Raw genomic sequence first — 16,853 nt, 5'->3', positions numbered from 1 at the left:
TTAAAGTAGGTTAATTAACGTTTCAATTTTCACTTTATTTATTTTCAAAATACATACATTACTTTTACTAATGATGTATGCCAGTGAAACGTGGATTATGAACCAGTAGGATGAAAAGAAAGTAGATAACTGGGAAAGAAAGGTGCTCAGAAAAATCTTCGGAGGAATAAAGAGGGCAATAAAATATTTGGACAAGACAAACGAATAAAGAAATAATGAGAATGTATGGAAAATCAGCAATGACGGCAAAAATACGAGCCCAAAGAGCTAGATGGCTTAAGAAATGAAATCGAAATGTTAAAACAATATTAAAGGAAGGAAAAATGGGATAAAAAAGAAGAGGACGTCCAAAGAAGAAATTGTTGGAAGCAGTAAAGCAAGACTTGTCAGAAATAGGCGTGAGAAATTGGAGAGAGAAAGCGACCGAAAGAAATGGAGGAAATAACCATGTTTTTAGAAGCCAGGGGCCTACAAGGCCTGTAGTGCTATGAGACATATAAATATATTAATAAAAAGTCTACTCAAAAATCGTATTGCCGGAGAGTTTTTTCATTTTCTCAAATATGCTAATTTTGGACTTAAGAGGTTTTTCCGAGAAACGCCTCAATTAAGGTCTATAAATTTGGTTTAATAATATGTTTACCTGTTTAATTATTCCCTTTTTGTCCAAAAGTGAAATTGGTGAACAGTAATTAGTTTATTTCTTTATTCTTATTTTAAATCTCTTGGCGTATAACTTTTCAAAATCGATAGAAGTAGGTTTAGTAGTTTGTTATCATGTTCATTTTCTCTTTTCTAATCCTTGTTCTCGCAACTGAAGATATACCAAAGGATACATACAAATAACAATAAAAAATGATGAACCGACACAAAATATAAATAATTATAAACAAAAACTTAAGGTCAATACACTCTGCTTTTGTCATAAGCCAAAATCAGTAGATCTAGCACAAAGCAGCATACTCATTGCCATATTTTAACTAAAATCAATACAAAGGAAGTACAAAATACCCCCGATTGGAAAACCAATAACCTAAAACGTTTATTAAGAATAAATTGACATATTTCACTTGAGTGGACTTTCCGACGAGCAGTGACGTTACATCAGGTATAACTTAAATTGATCGGTACTATCTGCAATCCATTGTTATTGTTTAGTACTGGTTTACACGTCTCCATGGTAGTTGTCGTGTAAATGTGCGATTTTAATTTAAAGTGGATTGATAGTTAATCAGTGTGTTAATTTACAATAATTATTTAGTAATCAGTAGTGTGCGTGATTCCGTAAATTATATTTCTCGATTACCTGAACAGGTAAGTTTTGATAATAATTAAAAATAATTATTTATTTTTAGAAATTAATTTTTTAAATTAACAACAGTATAGTATTTCTGGGGTTGGCTCATAAATGTTACTTCGTATGTTGTTGTAATCTTTTGTCTTGTCTTCTTTTCTTTCTTTTCTTCTCTTCCTTCATCTTTCTTGAGTATTCTTATTTAATGTATTTTCGAAATTTAGAAATTATATAATTACCGTAACTTTTTTTAAAATCATATCTTTATCAGTTTGTCACTTTTAAATTATTTTCCTATTTTTTTTTTAATATTTATTTCGCATTTCGCTCATTCTTTAATTACCGTTTTAAATTTTTTGTTTAATTTATTATAGTTTTTACTTATTATAGATAGAATATTATAGATGTTGTAGACAAGGAACACTCCCGAATCATGATTTACAATGTTTATACATTGTAAATCATGATTAGGGAGTGTTCCTTGTAACATTTAAGTGTCTTAGTTTGTTTATTTCTAGTGCATCTTCATTGTGATTTTAGTATAGTATAAAAATGTTAAAATGTTAGTTAAATTGTGTGTTACTATTTAGTAATTTTTTTTACATATACATTTCTTTTAATTATTTTTCCCATACTTATAATATTTATGTAGTCTATTGTTTAGTTTTACTTCTTTTTTTTTTCTTTATTTGTTATTTTTTAATTTGATTCTTTTTATTATATTTTTTAAAAAATTTGTTTTAAACTTTTTTTTTTGTTTATTTTTCTTATATTAATCTTCCAATGGTGTTCTTCTTTCAATGGTGTTAGTGTTTACAACTTCATTTTGCAACGAATTAAGATATACCCTAATTTTCCGTGTTAATATTTCGTAGAATAATTTTTTAGATCTCGTCCTGATTTGCGACCTTTTTATATGTACTTATACTTGGTATATCGAAATGTCGTTTTCATCAGAGTAAAACTTTGATTGATTTCGCGACAGTGAGTTTGCTTACTAGTTATTTTTCTAAAGTATATTTTACGAATTTGAGCTAGACACTCAGCAGCCAATGGTCCACTTCACTGTACAGCATAAAAAGTACTAAAGTAAATTGCTCTAGTAATGAACATATGAAACAAGTAATTTCTAAATTATATTAAAAAAAGATCATTTTTTAATCTGTTTTTTACACATTTTACGCAGAAATGTTTGTTTGCCCAGCAGTTTTACCTTTTTCGCTCAACATTAAAAATAGTTCCATGTGAATTAACAGGATTATAAAAAGATTTAGTTTTCTAAAACATATTTTTGTTGTATATTTACCTGGAAAATATTTATTACAATCAGATTAGTTAGTAGATCGAATTAAATGTGGATATAATCAGTGAGCTTTGAGAGATTGACATAATTGTAGATATTTATTAAATCTGTTATAGCCTGTACTTCCGTTATTGACCATTCGGAAAAACTGATACCTTACTTTAGCTTAGCGATACTTCCAAACCGGTTGTAAATTCATCAACCAGTCTATATTTGTCCACTGTTGAACGTAGGCCTTTTGGAAATTTTTTCAGCGATTTCTATCTTGAGCTTATTGCATCCCATTTGTGGTAATTCACTTTATATCATCCGTTCATCGGTAATCGTCCTCTGTTTCGATATGCCTCTTGTTGAATGTCGTCGTTCAAGAATCTTTCTGGTCCATCTATCATCCGTCAATCTGGCAACATGTCCGGCCCAAGCCCATTTACCCATGACTATTTTTTGAACCATATCTGTGACTCCTGTTCTTTTTCTTATTTCTAGGTTTTGTACTTTATCTCTAATGGTAATACCTAACATTGATCTTTTGTTATTTTATTTATTGTTCCTTTTGTCACAGTTACTATTTCTGCACCATATGTAAGGACCGGTAAGACTTATCCTACTTTTTACTTTCAGTTGTGTGATTATCTCGACCTAAGCAAATCTCATGCTCTAGATATTTGTAAGCTATTACTTGATGGATGCTGTGACTTTCAATCTGGATTTTCTCGTTGACTACAAGGTTGGTCACAAATTTTGTCTTTGAGGTGCCTCTATCATATATTATAACGATGTCATCGGCAAATCTTAGGTGGTTTAGATTTTCTAATATATAATTCCTATCTTATCCTCTTGTAAAGATAATGCAAACACTCCTGACCATAGAGCTGCGCGAAGGCGGAGTCAAAATTCACGTAAAGTCAGAAAGGTTCTATCGTAAACCAAATTTCGTCTACTGCGCCGTGGTCAGGAGTGTTTGCACTATCTCTACCATTTGCTTGAACATATATTCGAGTACAGATGTAAACAATTTCGGGAAGATAGTATCACCCTGTCTAATTTCACGTTCTATTAGAAACTTTTTGATATCTTCATGAAGTCAGACACAAGCTGTACCAGTGTTGTGTTGTAGATATTCTTAATCAAGGCAAAATATCGAATGCCTTTTTATAGTCTACGAATATAAAAAGATTGATACAAGACTTGTTATATTCTGTGCACTTCTCTGTTAGCGGTTAAGTAACTGGTAGATGATCATTTGTTCTGTATCTGAAGTGGAACCCAGCCTGTTCGCAAGGTTAGTAACTATCCAGTTTATTAACAAGATGTTTTGTTATTATCTTTATAAAATGAATAGTTTGTATGCAAATTAAGAGCAAATTAATAGGTATGCAGCAAATTAATAGGTATGCACTTTAAAAATATGCAATTTAAAAAGAATCGAGGCTTTCAAACTTTGGTTATACCGCAGAGTATTAAAAATATTATGGACTGATAGAATTACAAATAAAGTAGTACTGGAAAGGGTTGGTAAAGAAACAGAACTAACCACCACTATACAAACCAGACTGGAATACCTAGGCCACTTGATGAGGGGACCAAAATATGAAATTTTGAGACTCATAATACAGGGAAAGACTCAAGGAAGAAGATCTGTTGGCCGAAGGCAGATCTTATGGTTGAAGAATCTACGTTATTCGTATCAATGCAAATCGATTGATTTGTTTAGAGCAGCAAGTTCAAAAATAAAAATAGCCATTATGATTGCCAACCTCCGTAGGGAGACAACACTCTAAGAAGAAGAAGTTCTTTAGGTCTGATAGGTCTGAAATTTCACCTCTCTTGTGCATTATGGTTATAATTGCATTATGGCTTTGAAATGTGGTTACACCTCTTGTCAAACAACATCTTTTGTAACACATTTATTAACGTTTCTTTTCCTTTTTTGATTGGGGATGTCTTCTGAGCCTACATTTTGGACTTTTGGTATTTAACTTTGATCAGGATCTGGAAGTTCTTCTTATTTATACAATTCTGAGTAAATTAATGGTACTCTAATAAGTATGTTATAGTAGTACTTGACTGGAAAGAATTTGTTTTTACATTGACAGCGAAAATGGCGAGACATTTTTTAGATATAAATCAAGTGGTATTTAATTTTCACGTTTTGTAAAAAAGCCAATAGAAGCCCTACACAATAGACTACAAGCCTATGGGACATTTTTAAGAGGTCATTTGACTCAACATGAATCATATATAAATCAATACTACAATATGTAATAACACCTTTGGAAACTATGCTGCCAGTTTTTATCGGTATAGGTGGCTACACAGGTAAGGTAAACTTACCACTCAAGGAGGAAGGTATTTTGGTCAAACATTTTTGTACGGCATTTGTAACTTTTGTACCAGCAGCAGGGCAATCTTTGATTTTTGGAAAATTTTGACCCCATTTTCGCTAATTTGATACAGTACGGCATTTACATATAGTTTCGGATCGTTATTTAGATTACTTTTTTGCAATACCGTACATATCAGCTAGTACAGGTGTGAGAAATCTAGGACGCAACCTCTGATTTTTAAGTGGTCCAAATGCATATTTTCATAAAATAATAACATTTTTGGACATGTACATTTCACGTTATAAATGCTTGAGAGGAAAATTAATTTCCTTCTAATAAGTGGCATATTACTATCAAAAATTACTGTAAGGCATTGGTATAATCTTCTCAATATTGACATAAATTATCAATTATCAACAAAAACAATGTGCCGTATAACAAAATGGTTCTAAATGGCTTTAAAAGTATTATAGTCCAGGTTGTGAGACCGCTTCCGTAGGAAAAATGTTTCTGATTTGGTTTCTTTACGGATTCCCGTTCAAAAATTTCCTTTTTAAATAAATCAGAAGGGTGCCTGGCAAAATGTTTGGGCAGAAATTGTTTAAACAATTTTTTAAAGTCTTCTTTAAAAAAAGTGTGTTGTAATTTTTCTCTATTCGCTCCGTGCGTGACCATGGTAGGGATACTTTGAAACGATGCCAGCGTGCGTAGCGGCGAAATATGACAAAATTGGCCCTACCTTTTTACGCATAAATTTTATCAAAAATGTGTGCAAATACATATTGCGTATTTAATTGTGCTAATAATAGCAAAATTAGTGAGTGTAGTTTTTATAGGTTTCCAAAGATTACATATAAATTAGAGAAAAAAAAAAGATGGATCCGTGCTATTAATATGAAAAAGTAAATATCACATAACTTCATTTTTATGCAATTGAAATAGGAAAAATTTAAATAATTTACCTTAAATGATATTTTATAAGGCTTCAAGCTAACTGCTGAGTGCCTGATGACTTTAGCTTTTATATTATAACTTTTAATATTACTCTTTTTCAAATATATGCTCTTTCACGTGAAAAACTTGATTTGCCAGTACTAGATTTTTCCCTTTCTTTTCCGTTTGTGGTTGAAAAGATATATTATGATGAATTTTGAGAAACCCAGTTTTTAATACTACATTTATTTTGTACATAAACTAAAAAAATATAATTAAAAAGTTAATTATTAATAATTGTCAATTTCGCATGTATTTAACAATGTCAAACATATGTCATATGTTTAACCTAAAAATTGGTAGGTCCAAAACTGTCAGATGAAGGCGGTAGGTGTCGCGTCAGTCACGCACGGAGCGAATAGTTAGTTTTCAAGTTAAAACAATTTAAAATCTCAAAAAGCAAAAATACGCACTTTCATTAAATTTGAGGGTGAAAAACCCATATTAAATTATTATTTTTCAGGTTGCCAAGTGCCTAAATTGAAAAGTAATTTTGAAAAGGTCTATTAAATTTGTTTTGTTCTTTTTATTACTAACAAATTATCTTAAGATAATTAATAAATTTTGGGTAGCGGAAAGGGTCGATAATAAATTAATAACATAGGAATAATGTTAACCCTTTCAGACCTGAATTTTTTTTCAAAGGTAAAATTTTTCTGTTAATATTTTCTTTAATGAGACACCTAGGTAATACTGAAAATATTTTTTATAAAATTTTTGACCCCTCACTTTTATTTTACAAATTGGTGGCAACTGCCAACAAGGGGTTATTAACGCATAAATAAACATAAAATTATAATATATAATATTTTATTGCAGAAAAAGTATGTATAAAAATATATTATGTTTTATTGACGTCTTATAGGATAACTTTTGTAACAATTTCCGTTTTTTAACAAGCACAGAAAGACGTTACACTTTTCACACATCGTGCGTGATCTTCCGCTGCATCCTTGAAAACAGCAACCCTGTTCGTGATCTTTTGTAGCAATTGGCCAGTGAGAAATTTCATCATATCTCACTTCGCTGACAGGCTGTTGCTGTTTCATTTGTTTGGAAGGTTCATCTTTTACAAACGTAAAAAGGGAACTTCCAGGGGAATCTCTAGGAGAACTTCCAGGTGACTCATTTAAAGGACGACCTCTTTTCGGTGTTCTCAGTGAAGCTTTAGAGAAAGCTAAAGCTTCTCCAACGTAAAAAGAATAATAGAGTCATAAATTCTAATTTATTTAATCCACATTTGTCCCCGTTAACACCTACTGGTGGCATTTGCGTACGCCTTTTATAGGACCATACTAAATATTAGCAAATGCAGAAACAATTACAATTTATTCTTATATGAACTTTTCGTAAAGTTAGTTAGTAAATACTAACAGCTGCATGAAGTTGTTTTCAACACAATAGCAATATTAGAACAAAAAAGCAAATACTTACCAAGTGAAAAAGGACCACATCCGCGAGCCATTACTTCAAGTAGACCAATAAAACCTGTTAACATTTCAAATGACTCAAATACATATAAATCATTTGAACAAAAAATATATAATAAAAAACTAAGTCTAATGAATTGCTATTATCATATTCTTTTAACTAATCACGAACCCGTTTCACTTCGGAACGCTGTAAAACCCAGAAAAATTAATAAAATTAATATTGATAAAAATAATTATTTGGAAAATTCTGTATATTATTCTTTTGATGTTATTTTATCGTAAAATAATTTAAACAAGTTATAAGGCCCAAAAGAAAATTTTTTCAAAACTTTTTAGTTATTTTTGGTAAAAACTTATTTATATTCCATTTTACACTAAAAATTAATAGAACTAAAATTGTTGACAATTTAATTTACTACAAATAATGTCAAATAAATTTTTCTGTAGGGTTGCTAGAGTATTCAAAAACACGGTCAATTTAGAGGAATTATTCAAATTAAACAAATTTTTAGTAAAAATTACTTTTTAAAAAACCCTCAATTACCTCAAAAAATATTATAAGGCCCAAAAGTAAATTTGTTCCAAAATTTTTAGTTATTTTTTTTATAACTTTTCCGCAAACCTAATCCCTATAAATACCCTTTCAAATTTTATGGAAGAACTATCTACAGCAATATGCGATGTGTTACAAGATTGTATTAAAGTATAATTTTTTTAAACCAAAGTAGGTTATAAAAGAGTCGATTCTAAGTCTATAAACCCTTCTACAGCTATAGTAATTGCTGGAGTTTAAGGTTGATAGTCAGAAGGTGAAAACGGTGAAACAACAAAAACGCATGAGCACCGCAGCCGCTTTCAGTGTCAACAAAGATATTGATTGCTCAGTTCACACATTTCAAGACAAGCTTCAACTATAAAAAAATTCGTGGTGATTCGTCTCTTTTTATCGATAAAAGTATGACTTGATCAAACCTTTCTTGATCAACTGAAAAGATCATCAGTTCTGTTGAATGACGGCTTCGCACTAGAGTTTTCATTCAACTTTTGTTAATCAACTAAAATTGATCAACTAAACTTGACTTAAAACGCACCTTTATCTATTTTTTTTACATTATAATAAACTACAAAGTGAAAAGTAGCTATATTATTTTTTCGAGTGTCATAGATCCTTATCATTTTTTAGTACTTTAAGCTAGACTCGGATAACAAAAATCATATGAGGTAATTGTAGAAACTTACTAATAGATTAGTATACAACAGATAACAAATCATTTTTGTTTAACGGGAAAAGGTTGCATTTTGTAAGAATGTGCAATTTTTTTTTTAATTTTTTTCTCTCTTATCTAATACGTTGATTTAATAAGAAACTTGAAAAACATATGTATTAGAAACTACTATTGTTTCGACACAAAACTCTAAAATGATTTATCTTTTATGAATTAATGATAAGTGATGAAATTTGTAATTCGAAAATTAATAAATAAATTCTTACTCAGAGCGGTAGTTTAATTTGTTGATAATTGCTCCACCAGTAGAAAAAAACGTAATTTGAAGAGGCTATTACTTTAACATTTAAAAAACATAGGTTAAAAATTCAGCCATTCAGTCAAAATTATATTGAACTTGACAAAATAAATTATTGAATATTAGTTCCGTACAGACGTAAAAGAACATAACCAGTAACAGTATTCATATAAAGGAAGCAAGAAAATTGTTTTAATAACTTGCCAGAAGCTCTGGAAATATTGCCAGAATCACAAGTAACTGAAAAAACAAACTTTTGGATAAACCACTAAAATTTTCAAACAACGTACAGAAACGGTAGAAGAATATATCCAGCTGGGTTAATTTATAAAAACAAGAAAATACCCACCTAAACCGTGAACTGTCGAGAAGAACAGTTTTAGAATATGAAGATTGTGGCAAACTAAAGGACATATTTAAAGAAAACATCCGAATAAGTCTAAAAAGGAAGGCGTTTAATTGATGCTAGGGATGCATGAATTGTATGCATGGATGTAAAAATATTCATAAAAATTAAAAAGTTTTCTTATTTAATAATTTATATTGATGAAACAAAGTAAATACATTTCGACTACCAGAAAATTCTTAAATGATGATGATGATAGTGTGTTTGGCATAGTAACTAATTCATTTTGCCATAGCTTTTTGAATAATTTATGTTAAATTTATGAATTGGAACTTGATTTTTACGATTAAATATCAATGTATAGACAAATTGGAAATTAATGGGAAATTAAGTTCGCCGTTACAAATTTATATGGGAGTCAATCTGCATAATCATTACATATGTAATGCTAGATAAGAGAGAGCAGAAAGAGAAACAGAATTGGGTATATAGGTATATGGTGCATCGTTTGCTGTATATAAACAACATTTGACCTGTAATAGGAGTATAGTAAATGAAGGATTGAATCAATATTCTGATCAAAATGTATATTTTTATTTTTATATAAATGGAATGAATGAAGAGAAAGGAGTTGAATGCAAAAACAATTTTGACACGTACTCTGCACTAGAATTTATTGTTTATTTTGTTAATAATATAAAAATACAATACAATACACTGCAACATAATTCAATATAATAATACAATACAAATTAAAATGCAATATTTATAAGTATTTAAAAATTAAAATATACATAACTTACTTAGGCATATGTTTAATTTACCATGATAATAATATTACCAAAAAATATTAATAATAATAAATAATAAATATATTTACAAAAGAACATTTTTATTCTCGAGAGAAAAAGAGAGGGAAAATATATCTTTTGTCTCTCTCTCTTACCTATATCTTACATATGTAACGACTTTGCCGATTCACTCCCGTACAAATTTCCAACGTCGAACGCGCGTGTAGAAGTATAACTTCAAAAAATGTTTGAGGAAGATGAAAATAAAAAACCAACAACTCGGATTATGTTGTAAATTTTCATTTTATTTTAAAATTTCGCACTTTTGCGTATATTAAATAAATTTAATAAAATTAACATGGGCCTTTAAATATTTTAAAAATAAAAAAGGAAATTCGTATTGGGATTTGAACTCACATATACCAGCCTATAAACAAAACACGCAAAAAATTTGCAAATTAGACATAAGAGTAATGTATTTCAAAATTGACATATCTTCTGTCTCTCTCTTACCTATATCTTACATATATAATGATTTTGCCGATTCACTCCCGTACAAATTTCCAACGTCGAACGCGCGTATAGAAGTATAACTTTAAAAAATAAAAATAATAAACATGTATAAATAACAATATATTTTTTATGATTTTTTTATATATGAATATTTAAATATTTTTAATAATTATTTTTGATTTATCGCGATATACACCTGTATGCGGTTTGCAAAAATTGTTTTGGTTTAAGTTCTTCTAATAAACGGTCACCCGACATTTTGGCGACACCAGCAGACGATGATACCTTTGAATTTAACCGTGAACGTGATAAATACAAAGACCTTTGCCCTTACGTTGTTTTGCGTCAGTTATTCAAAATTAATAGCATTCATAACCCAAGAAGAAGAATGGGATTTACTAAAACCAATATAAAGTTTCTTAAAAAAACTGCAAACAAGTTACTTACTAGTTGTGGTAAAGTATTTCACGCTTCCCAGTGTGGCAATGTACATAAATTTATTGTTCGACTATCTTGACAAAAAATAATAGAAATTAATGCTGGCCAAAATAATCAAGAAGTATTCAATTTGAAATACTCTTTTTTAGCAGCAAGAAATAAAATAATCAAATGCTACAATAAAATAAATTATGTGTACTATATTTCTCTAGTAATCTATTCCTGCCAGAAACTGAAAGCTTTCGATTTATCGGAAAGGGACTGTTCCTTCAAACAGGAAACAGAGAAAAAACTCAGAAAATTATATAAAAAAAATATGAAATAAAGAGCCTCAACCTGGAACCAACAAGGAAGTTAGATGTTTTTCTGGGTCCTCTTGTCGTGAGCACGATCTCAAAATTTTGTCATTGTATAAGACACTGCCAGTACTGCCAGTTAAGCCAATGAGAGAGACAATACGAAATGATGGGTTACTGCGAATAACTGGGGTAGAAGACAGTAACGAACGTATAGGGAAAGTGGGTATGAAAATAGGCAGAGCACGTTGTATTTTAGATTGGCGACCAATATTGGACAGGCGTAGATACTAACAACTGTAAATTCTTAATATTTTTTATAAACATGTATACTACTGCTGGAAAATAAGATAAATTATTTATATGATTGTTAGAACTATTAGTTTTTATGGAGGTATTTTCTAATAAATTCCTTTATTGTTTTATTTTCAGCACGTTTTGTAAACAGCTATTTAATTATAATATATTATTTAATAATACTATATACTAATACTACTAAGTTTTGACAAATAAATCAGATAGAGGACTGAAACTACTATTAGAAACTATTTTATTAAGGTGCACATGGGTATAAAAAGTATAAAAAATAGTGTTAATTCAGATACTGATATAAAAAAAAGTTAACAGGTGTCAATAAAAATGTCTTAATATATAGCTTTACATAATATAGTGGTACTAGATTAAGATTGATGAGTGTGCTATGTCATGGTGAATGACAATCATCATGGGTACTCTATAAGTTTCGAAGGACCTACTCTAAAAGTTGTTTTGAGGATCATGAATACAATTTATCCATGTTGTTCAGCCAAGATCTTCTTTACATGCTCCTTCTGTCCTCTGTTTCGCCTTAAATTAACAGTCATAGGATGCCATATTGATTAGAGTATTGAAAATGCTGTTTACGCAATATGTAGTCATAAATCTAGTCGTATTTTTAGGACTAATGTTAAATACTTGCTATAAAGAACTTATAGGTGTACTTCCTTACCTATTACTCGTTCTATATGCGGGTAGTTGCCTAGTAACACTTTCCATATTCTGGTCTCCTACCATTGAGATTTCGTTAATATTATTGTTCCCACTTATTTTTGTGCACTTTTTCAGTATTGATGCAGGTACCGTATTCTCCACTGCACATTACTATTTTATTCTATCTAATTTATAGGCTATAGAAGATAACATTATGTGTTAGAGAAGAAATTGTTTCACCCTTTGCACAGAGAACGTATTTACCTATAACAACACAAACCCATGGATTATATATCTAACAGGTATGCAAATCATGGATCAGTGTTAAAGAATCAAAAAGGGACACATTTATGTTAAATAAAAGTCATGTTAAATCGGATACATCGTATTGATATATAAGATTTACGCAATATGCAGAAATTAAGATTTACTTATAAATTATGTATTTCCATCTTCTCCTCTCCTTCTATGTCAGATTCGCTCTGCGGCCCGATTGGAATGATTATCGATTGACAAACTTCTTCAATGTTATTATCAACAGTCCACAATCTTTTTTTCTCTTTTTTTACAGCATTGGTGGAGTCATCTTTCGGTACGTTTTTTATGGAATATACCGAAAGCTGTTTGACATCCTTCAATTTATTGTATTTTGCCTGGCGTCTTCACCTTTTCCTTGACTTTATTGGATTTAGTTGACAATAATAAGGTGGCAAATGTAATAGTGTTGTTTCTTTTGTTTTTGTCATTTCGTCAATGAAATGCTGGATAAAAGGGGAGGGTTATTCAAATGGCTAACATCGCCTTCCCACAAAAAAACTACTTACATAAGGATCTTAATTTCCATAAGGTATATAAGTCGGACTGATTTCAAGAGTAAATAATATACAAACAGTGATTTACTATTTTTAATTTACCCCGAAATAGTATTATTAAATCCAAGAATTTTGTAAAAACCAAACTTATAATTTTTGTACTGCTTTAACAGACTTTTGTAATTGTGCATTATTTTTATTTTCAGATACTGATTGCCTTATAATGGCAGGGGAGAAATGTCCAGAAATAAGGGGTGAGGGTGAAAAACCGACAGGCTATTACAATTATGGTAAGTGAACCGATTAAAGGCTATATTATTGTATATTAATATTTAGTCTATATGTATCCAGCTTTTTATGTATGATAGTTAGAGTTTTATGTATTTTATTTGCTACCATTTATACAAAGTCATTAAAACAAAAATTAAATATATACATCGACATTTTAACAAACCACAATCTAGTCATTTGTAAAGTCTTTTACTTCAATTCCATTCCAATCTGATTTATAAACCAATACAATTTAACTTTTCTGATCGTATCATTTTACATCTGACAATTATTTGAACCAATATGATGATATACGAGGGATATTCGTAAAATAAGGTTCCCATGAATTTTAAAAATAGACAGCCTTGTTTTTGTTCTTAGCGGTATACATCGTTTTAAACCTTAAAACTTACGCTTATATTCTACATAATCGCCGTTTTATTCAAACAATTTTGTAGACGGTATCCTTCATAAAGGAACTCTGTAATGCTTCTGCCATCTATCTAGCTTCTCTCTTGTAGTAATTCTGTTTTCATGCACCTTGGTCACTGTTCCTTTTTGTCTACTGGTGGAAGTTTCTCATATTTTTATTAATATATTGTTCTTCAATTTCTTGAAGTTTTTTATTCATATGCTCCCTTTTCCTCCTCCTACACACTTTATCGCGTGTCTTTTCTCTGCTTTATATTCATTTCTATTTTCGTCACTTGGTTTGTCCATATATTTTAGTCTTGCCTCGTTTTGTTTGTTAAGGCTTTTCTTGCAATTTGCATAAAACCATTCTTTATCTCTTCCTTTCTTTACTTGACCTAACCGCTTTTTAGATGCTTCCTTTATAGCTTTTTGTATTATTCCCCACTCCATTTTGATATTACTTTAATTTTGCTTGGAAGTAGTTCTGCTGTCACGTCTGTCTGGATATTGTCAGCGGTGTATTTATTCCTTAGTTTGGCGATGTCGTGGCGACAATTTTTTATACGATATTCTCTGTTCTTAGACCTGTGAGATATTTTGTCTTAATTTCTTGATGGGAATCCGCTCTCTCTAACTTCTAACACCTGTTATTAATTTCGGGTGCTTGCTTTACATTAGGAATTGGTCGATTTGGTTGCGTGTTCTACCGTCTGGAACAATCCATGTTTCTTTGTGGATTTTCTTATGATCGAAGTAAGTACTCATATCTCGTAAGTTGTTCTCTTTCGCAAAGCCAACCAACAAATTCCCATTCTCGTTGCTTTCTTCTTGTTTGCTTTTACCTTTCGTAGTTTTTCTGTACATTATTTCATTTCCTACCTTGTTATTTGTATCACCTATAAAAACTAAATCATATCACCTCATAATTTTGATTGGTCTAAATATCTAGAAATGCTTTGTATGATACTCCATGAGCATCTACTTCACCTAAAACGAATCAGTATATTTGCTTAAAACTGTACAAAAAAAACACTTATGAAAACCATCTGAGGCTTTTTATGCATTCACGCGATACCGAAAAAATTTTTTTCTTATTATATTTTGCGCCTCTATCGAATCAGTCTGCATCATCCATTATATTTTAATATTTTAAAAAACAGTTGCTACAATTTTGTAACATATACAATATAACATGGGACCATGTGTTTTTACACGACATCAGCTTAATCTTTATTTACATTTACTCTCACAAAGTAGATGATTTAAGTTTGGGTGTGAAATGTTATGACCAAATAACAAAATTCAAATTCTACCATCTCATAATTTTGATTGCTCTAAAGATTGAGGAACGCTATGTATGAGGTGCTCATAAGCATCTACTCCATATTCGACCAATCAGGATATTTGCTAAAAAAATCGGTTGCCTGTAAAGTCGGTTTTACGGGCGAAGATTTTACGTGACAACTTCTTTTTCTCGGTAGAATATTTATTGATATGAATATTATTAAATTACACAATAGGAACAAGGAATTGAATGAAAATAAGAATTGCACAAATTTTAACTATAGAAATATATTTTGTTTACTAAAACATTGTACATGTAAACTTAAACTTAACTAATTTCTATTTGAGTGATTTTGTTGAGGATAGGACGATGATAGGAGAAATATGAAATGAAAGGAAGTGTTTCTGCTGTAATGTGTCTTGAACGCCAAGAACGCTCGAGAAAGACAGATACACAAGCACGCACCGATTCAACGCGCCTAATTCTCTAGTGCCGCGCGCAGCGGACCGATCATGTTTGAGTGGGAGAGAGACGCAAGGCATTCGCCGGTCCGGCGGGCCTCTCTCTCGTTCGGTGACTCACTCTAACAGACGTGAGCGGGCGTTACACTTTTTCATGAATGACTCCGAGCCACAACCTAATTTAAGACGTTGTCACGTCAAAACATATACCTACAAAAACTTCTTACGAAACCAATCTGAGATTTTTCATGACTTCACACGATAACGAAAATTTTTTTCTTCTTTTGTGCTTTCACATCACGTCAGATCAATCGGCTACAACCTATTACAAGTGAAACATCCCTGCAATAAACTTGTTAGCTTTTAAACATTTTCCTATGGTTGCTTACTTGGTGGAGATAAATAAGACAAACGATATAAATAGCTATATGTTATTAATTGATATTTTTATAGTGAATTCGTTATTAAAAATGTAAAGCTAAAATTCTTCACATTCCACAATAAAAAAGCACCTATTTATCAGTTTGTCTATCAATATTTCCTTACGTGTTCATATTAATTATTAAAGTACACTGTTAGATTCAAGGCTATTGCAAATAACATACAATCAGTACTATATTTTCAAAACAATTACAAGTTTAAATGAAAATCCAATGACTTGATGACAATTTATAGTTCATTTTATAGATAACGACAAATATTGTATATCCTATTATAAAAAATTTTACTATTAGTAAATTTATATTGTGGTAAATGGTAACCACAATAAGATAAATCTAAAATAGGTACCACTTTTTATGACTTTGACCATTAAATAATTATTATTAGTTAATTTACAATAGTTCTCATTATAATTGTTACCTCAAATTCTTCTGTTTCTTCTTTTAACCACGTGTAAGTTACACGCTAGTGAGCTCTTTCGCTTTTGTTGGCAGATAGTTAAAATTGTTAGTACGAATTTTTGATTTCCGTTTAGGTCAATGTCAGGTACTCAAATTCATAGATAAGCAAAAGCAATCTTTATCGACAAGGCAGACGATGACAAGGCTAAGGCTAACTATTATGGTGTCAATTGTATATTTTACTTTCTAAATTGGAAAAAATAAATAAAAGTAATAAACAGATATATCGATGGAAGGCAACCATAATTACATATTTCTGAGTATTTGGTCGTCATCAGTATGCTTAATGCTAATGCATAATAACGCTCGATGTCACACAGCGCGAATTATGAAAAATTATTTGCTTAACACCACTGTAACAATAATGGACTGGCCATTGGACTCCATTTAATCCAGATATGAATCCCATCGACCACCTATGGGATGAACTTAACCGCAGGTTGGGGTCTGTAATCCAGCACCAGCGGCAGTGGCGAAATTAA

General features: G+C 30.6%; 1 protein-coding gene across 6 annotated transcripts in view; it reads left to right on the top strand.

Annotated features, from left to right (window-relative positions):
• The window catches only part of LOC140437618 (solute carrier family 41 member 1-like), a 146,321-nt gene that overhangs the window by 77,786 nt on the left and 51,682 nt on the right, over positions 1-16,853 (top strand). For 4 of the 6 annotated variants that reach the window (XM_072527230.1, XM_072527234.1, XM_072527233.1 and 1 more), the window contains one exon: positions 13,246-13,329. In XM_072527230.1, coding sequence (XP_072383331.1) covers positions 13,246-13,329 — 84 coding nt within the window. Of the gene's footprint in view, positions 1-1,132; positions 1,315-13,052; positions 13,075-13,245; positions 13,330-16,853 lie in introns of those variants that run through there. The other 2 variants (XM_072527232.1, XM_072527235.1) reach the window with 2 other exon arrangements.

Source organism: Diabrotica undecimpunctata, chromosome 3 (assembly GCF_040954645.1).
Source record: "Diabrotica undecimpunctata isolate CICGRU chromosome 3, icDiaUnde3, whole genome shotgun sequence".
NCBI lineage: Eukaryota > Metazoa > Arthropoda > Insecta > Coleoptera > Chrysomelidae > Diabrotica > Diabrotica undecimpunctata.
The sequence above is the reverse complement of the archived record's forward strand: the minus strand, read 5'-3'. Positions and strand labels throughout refer to the sequence as shown.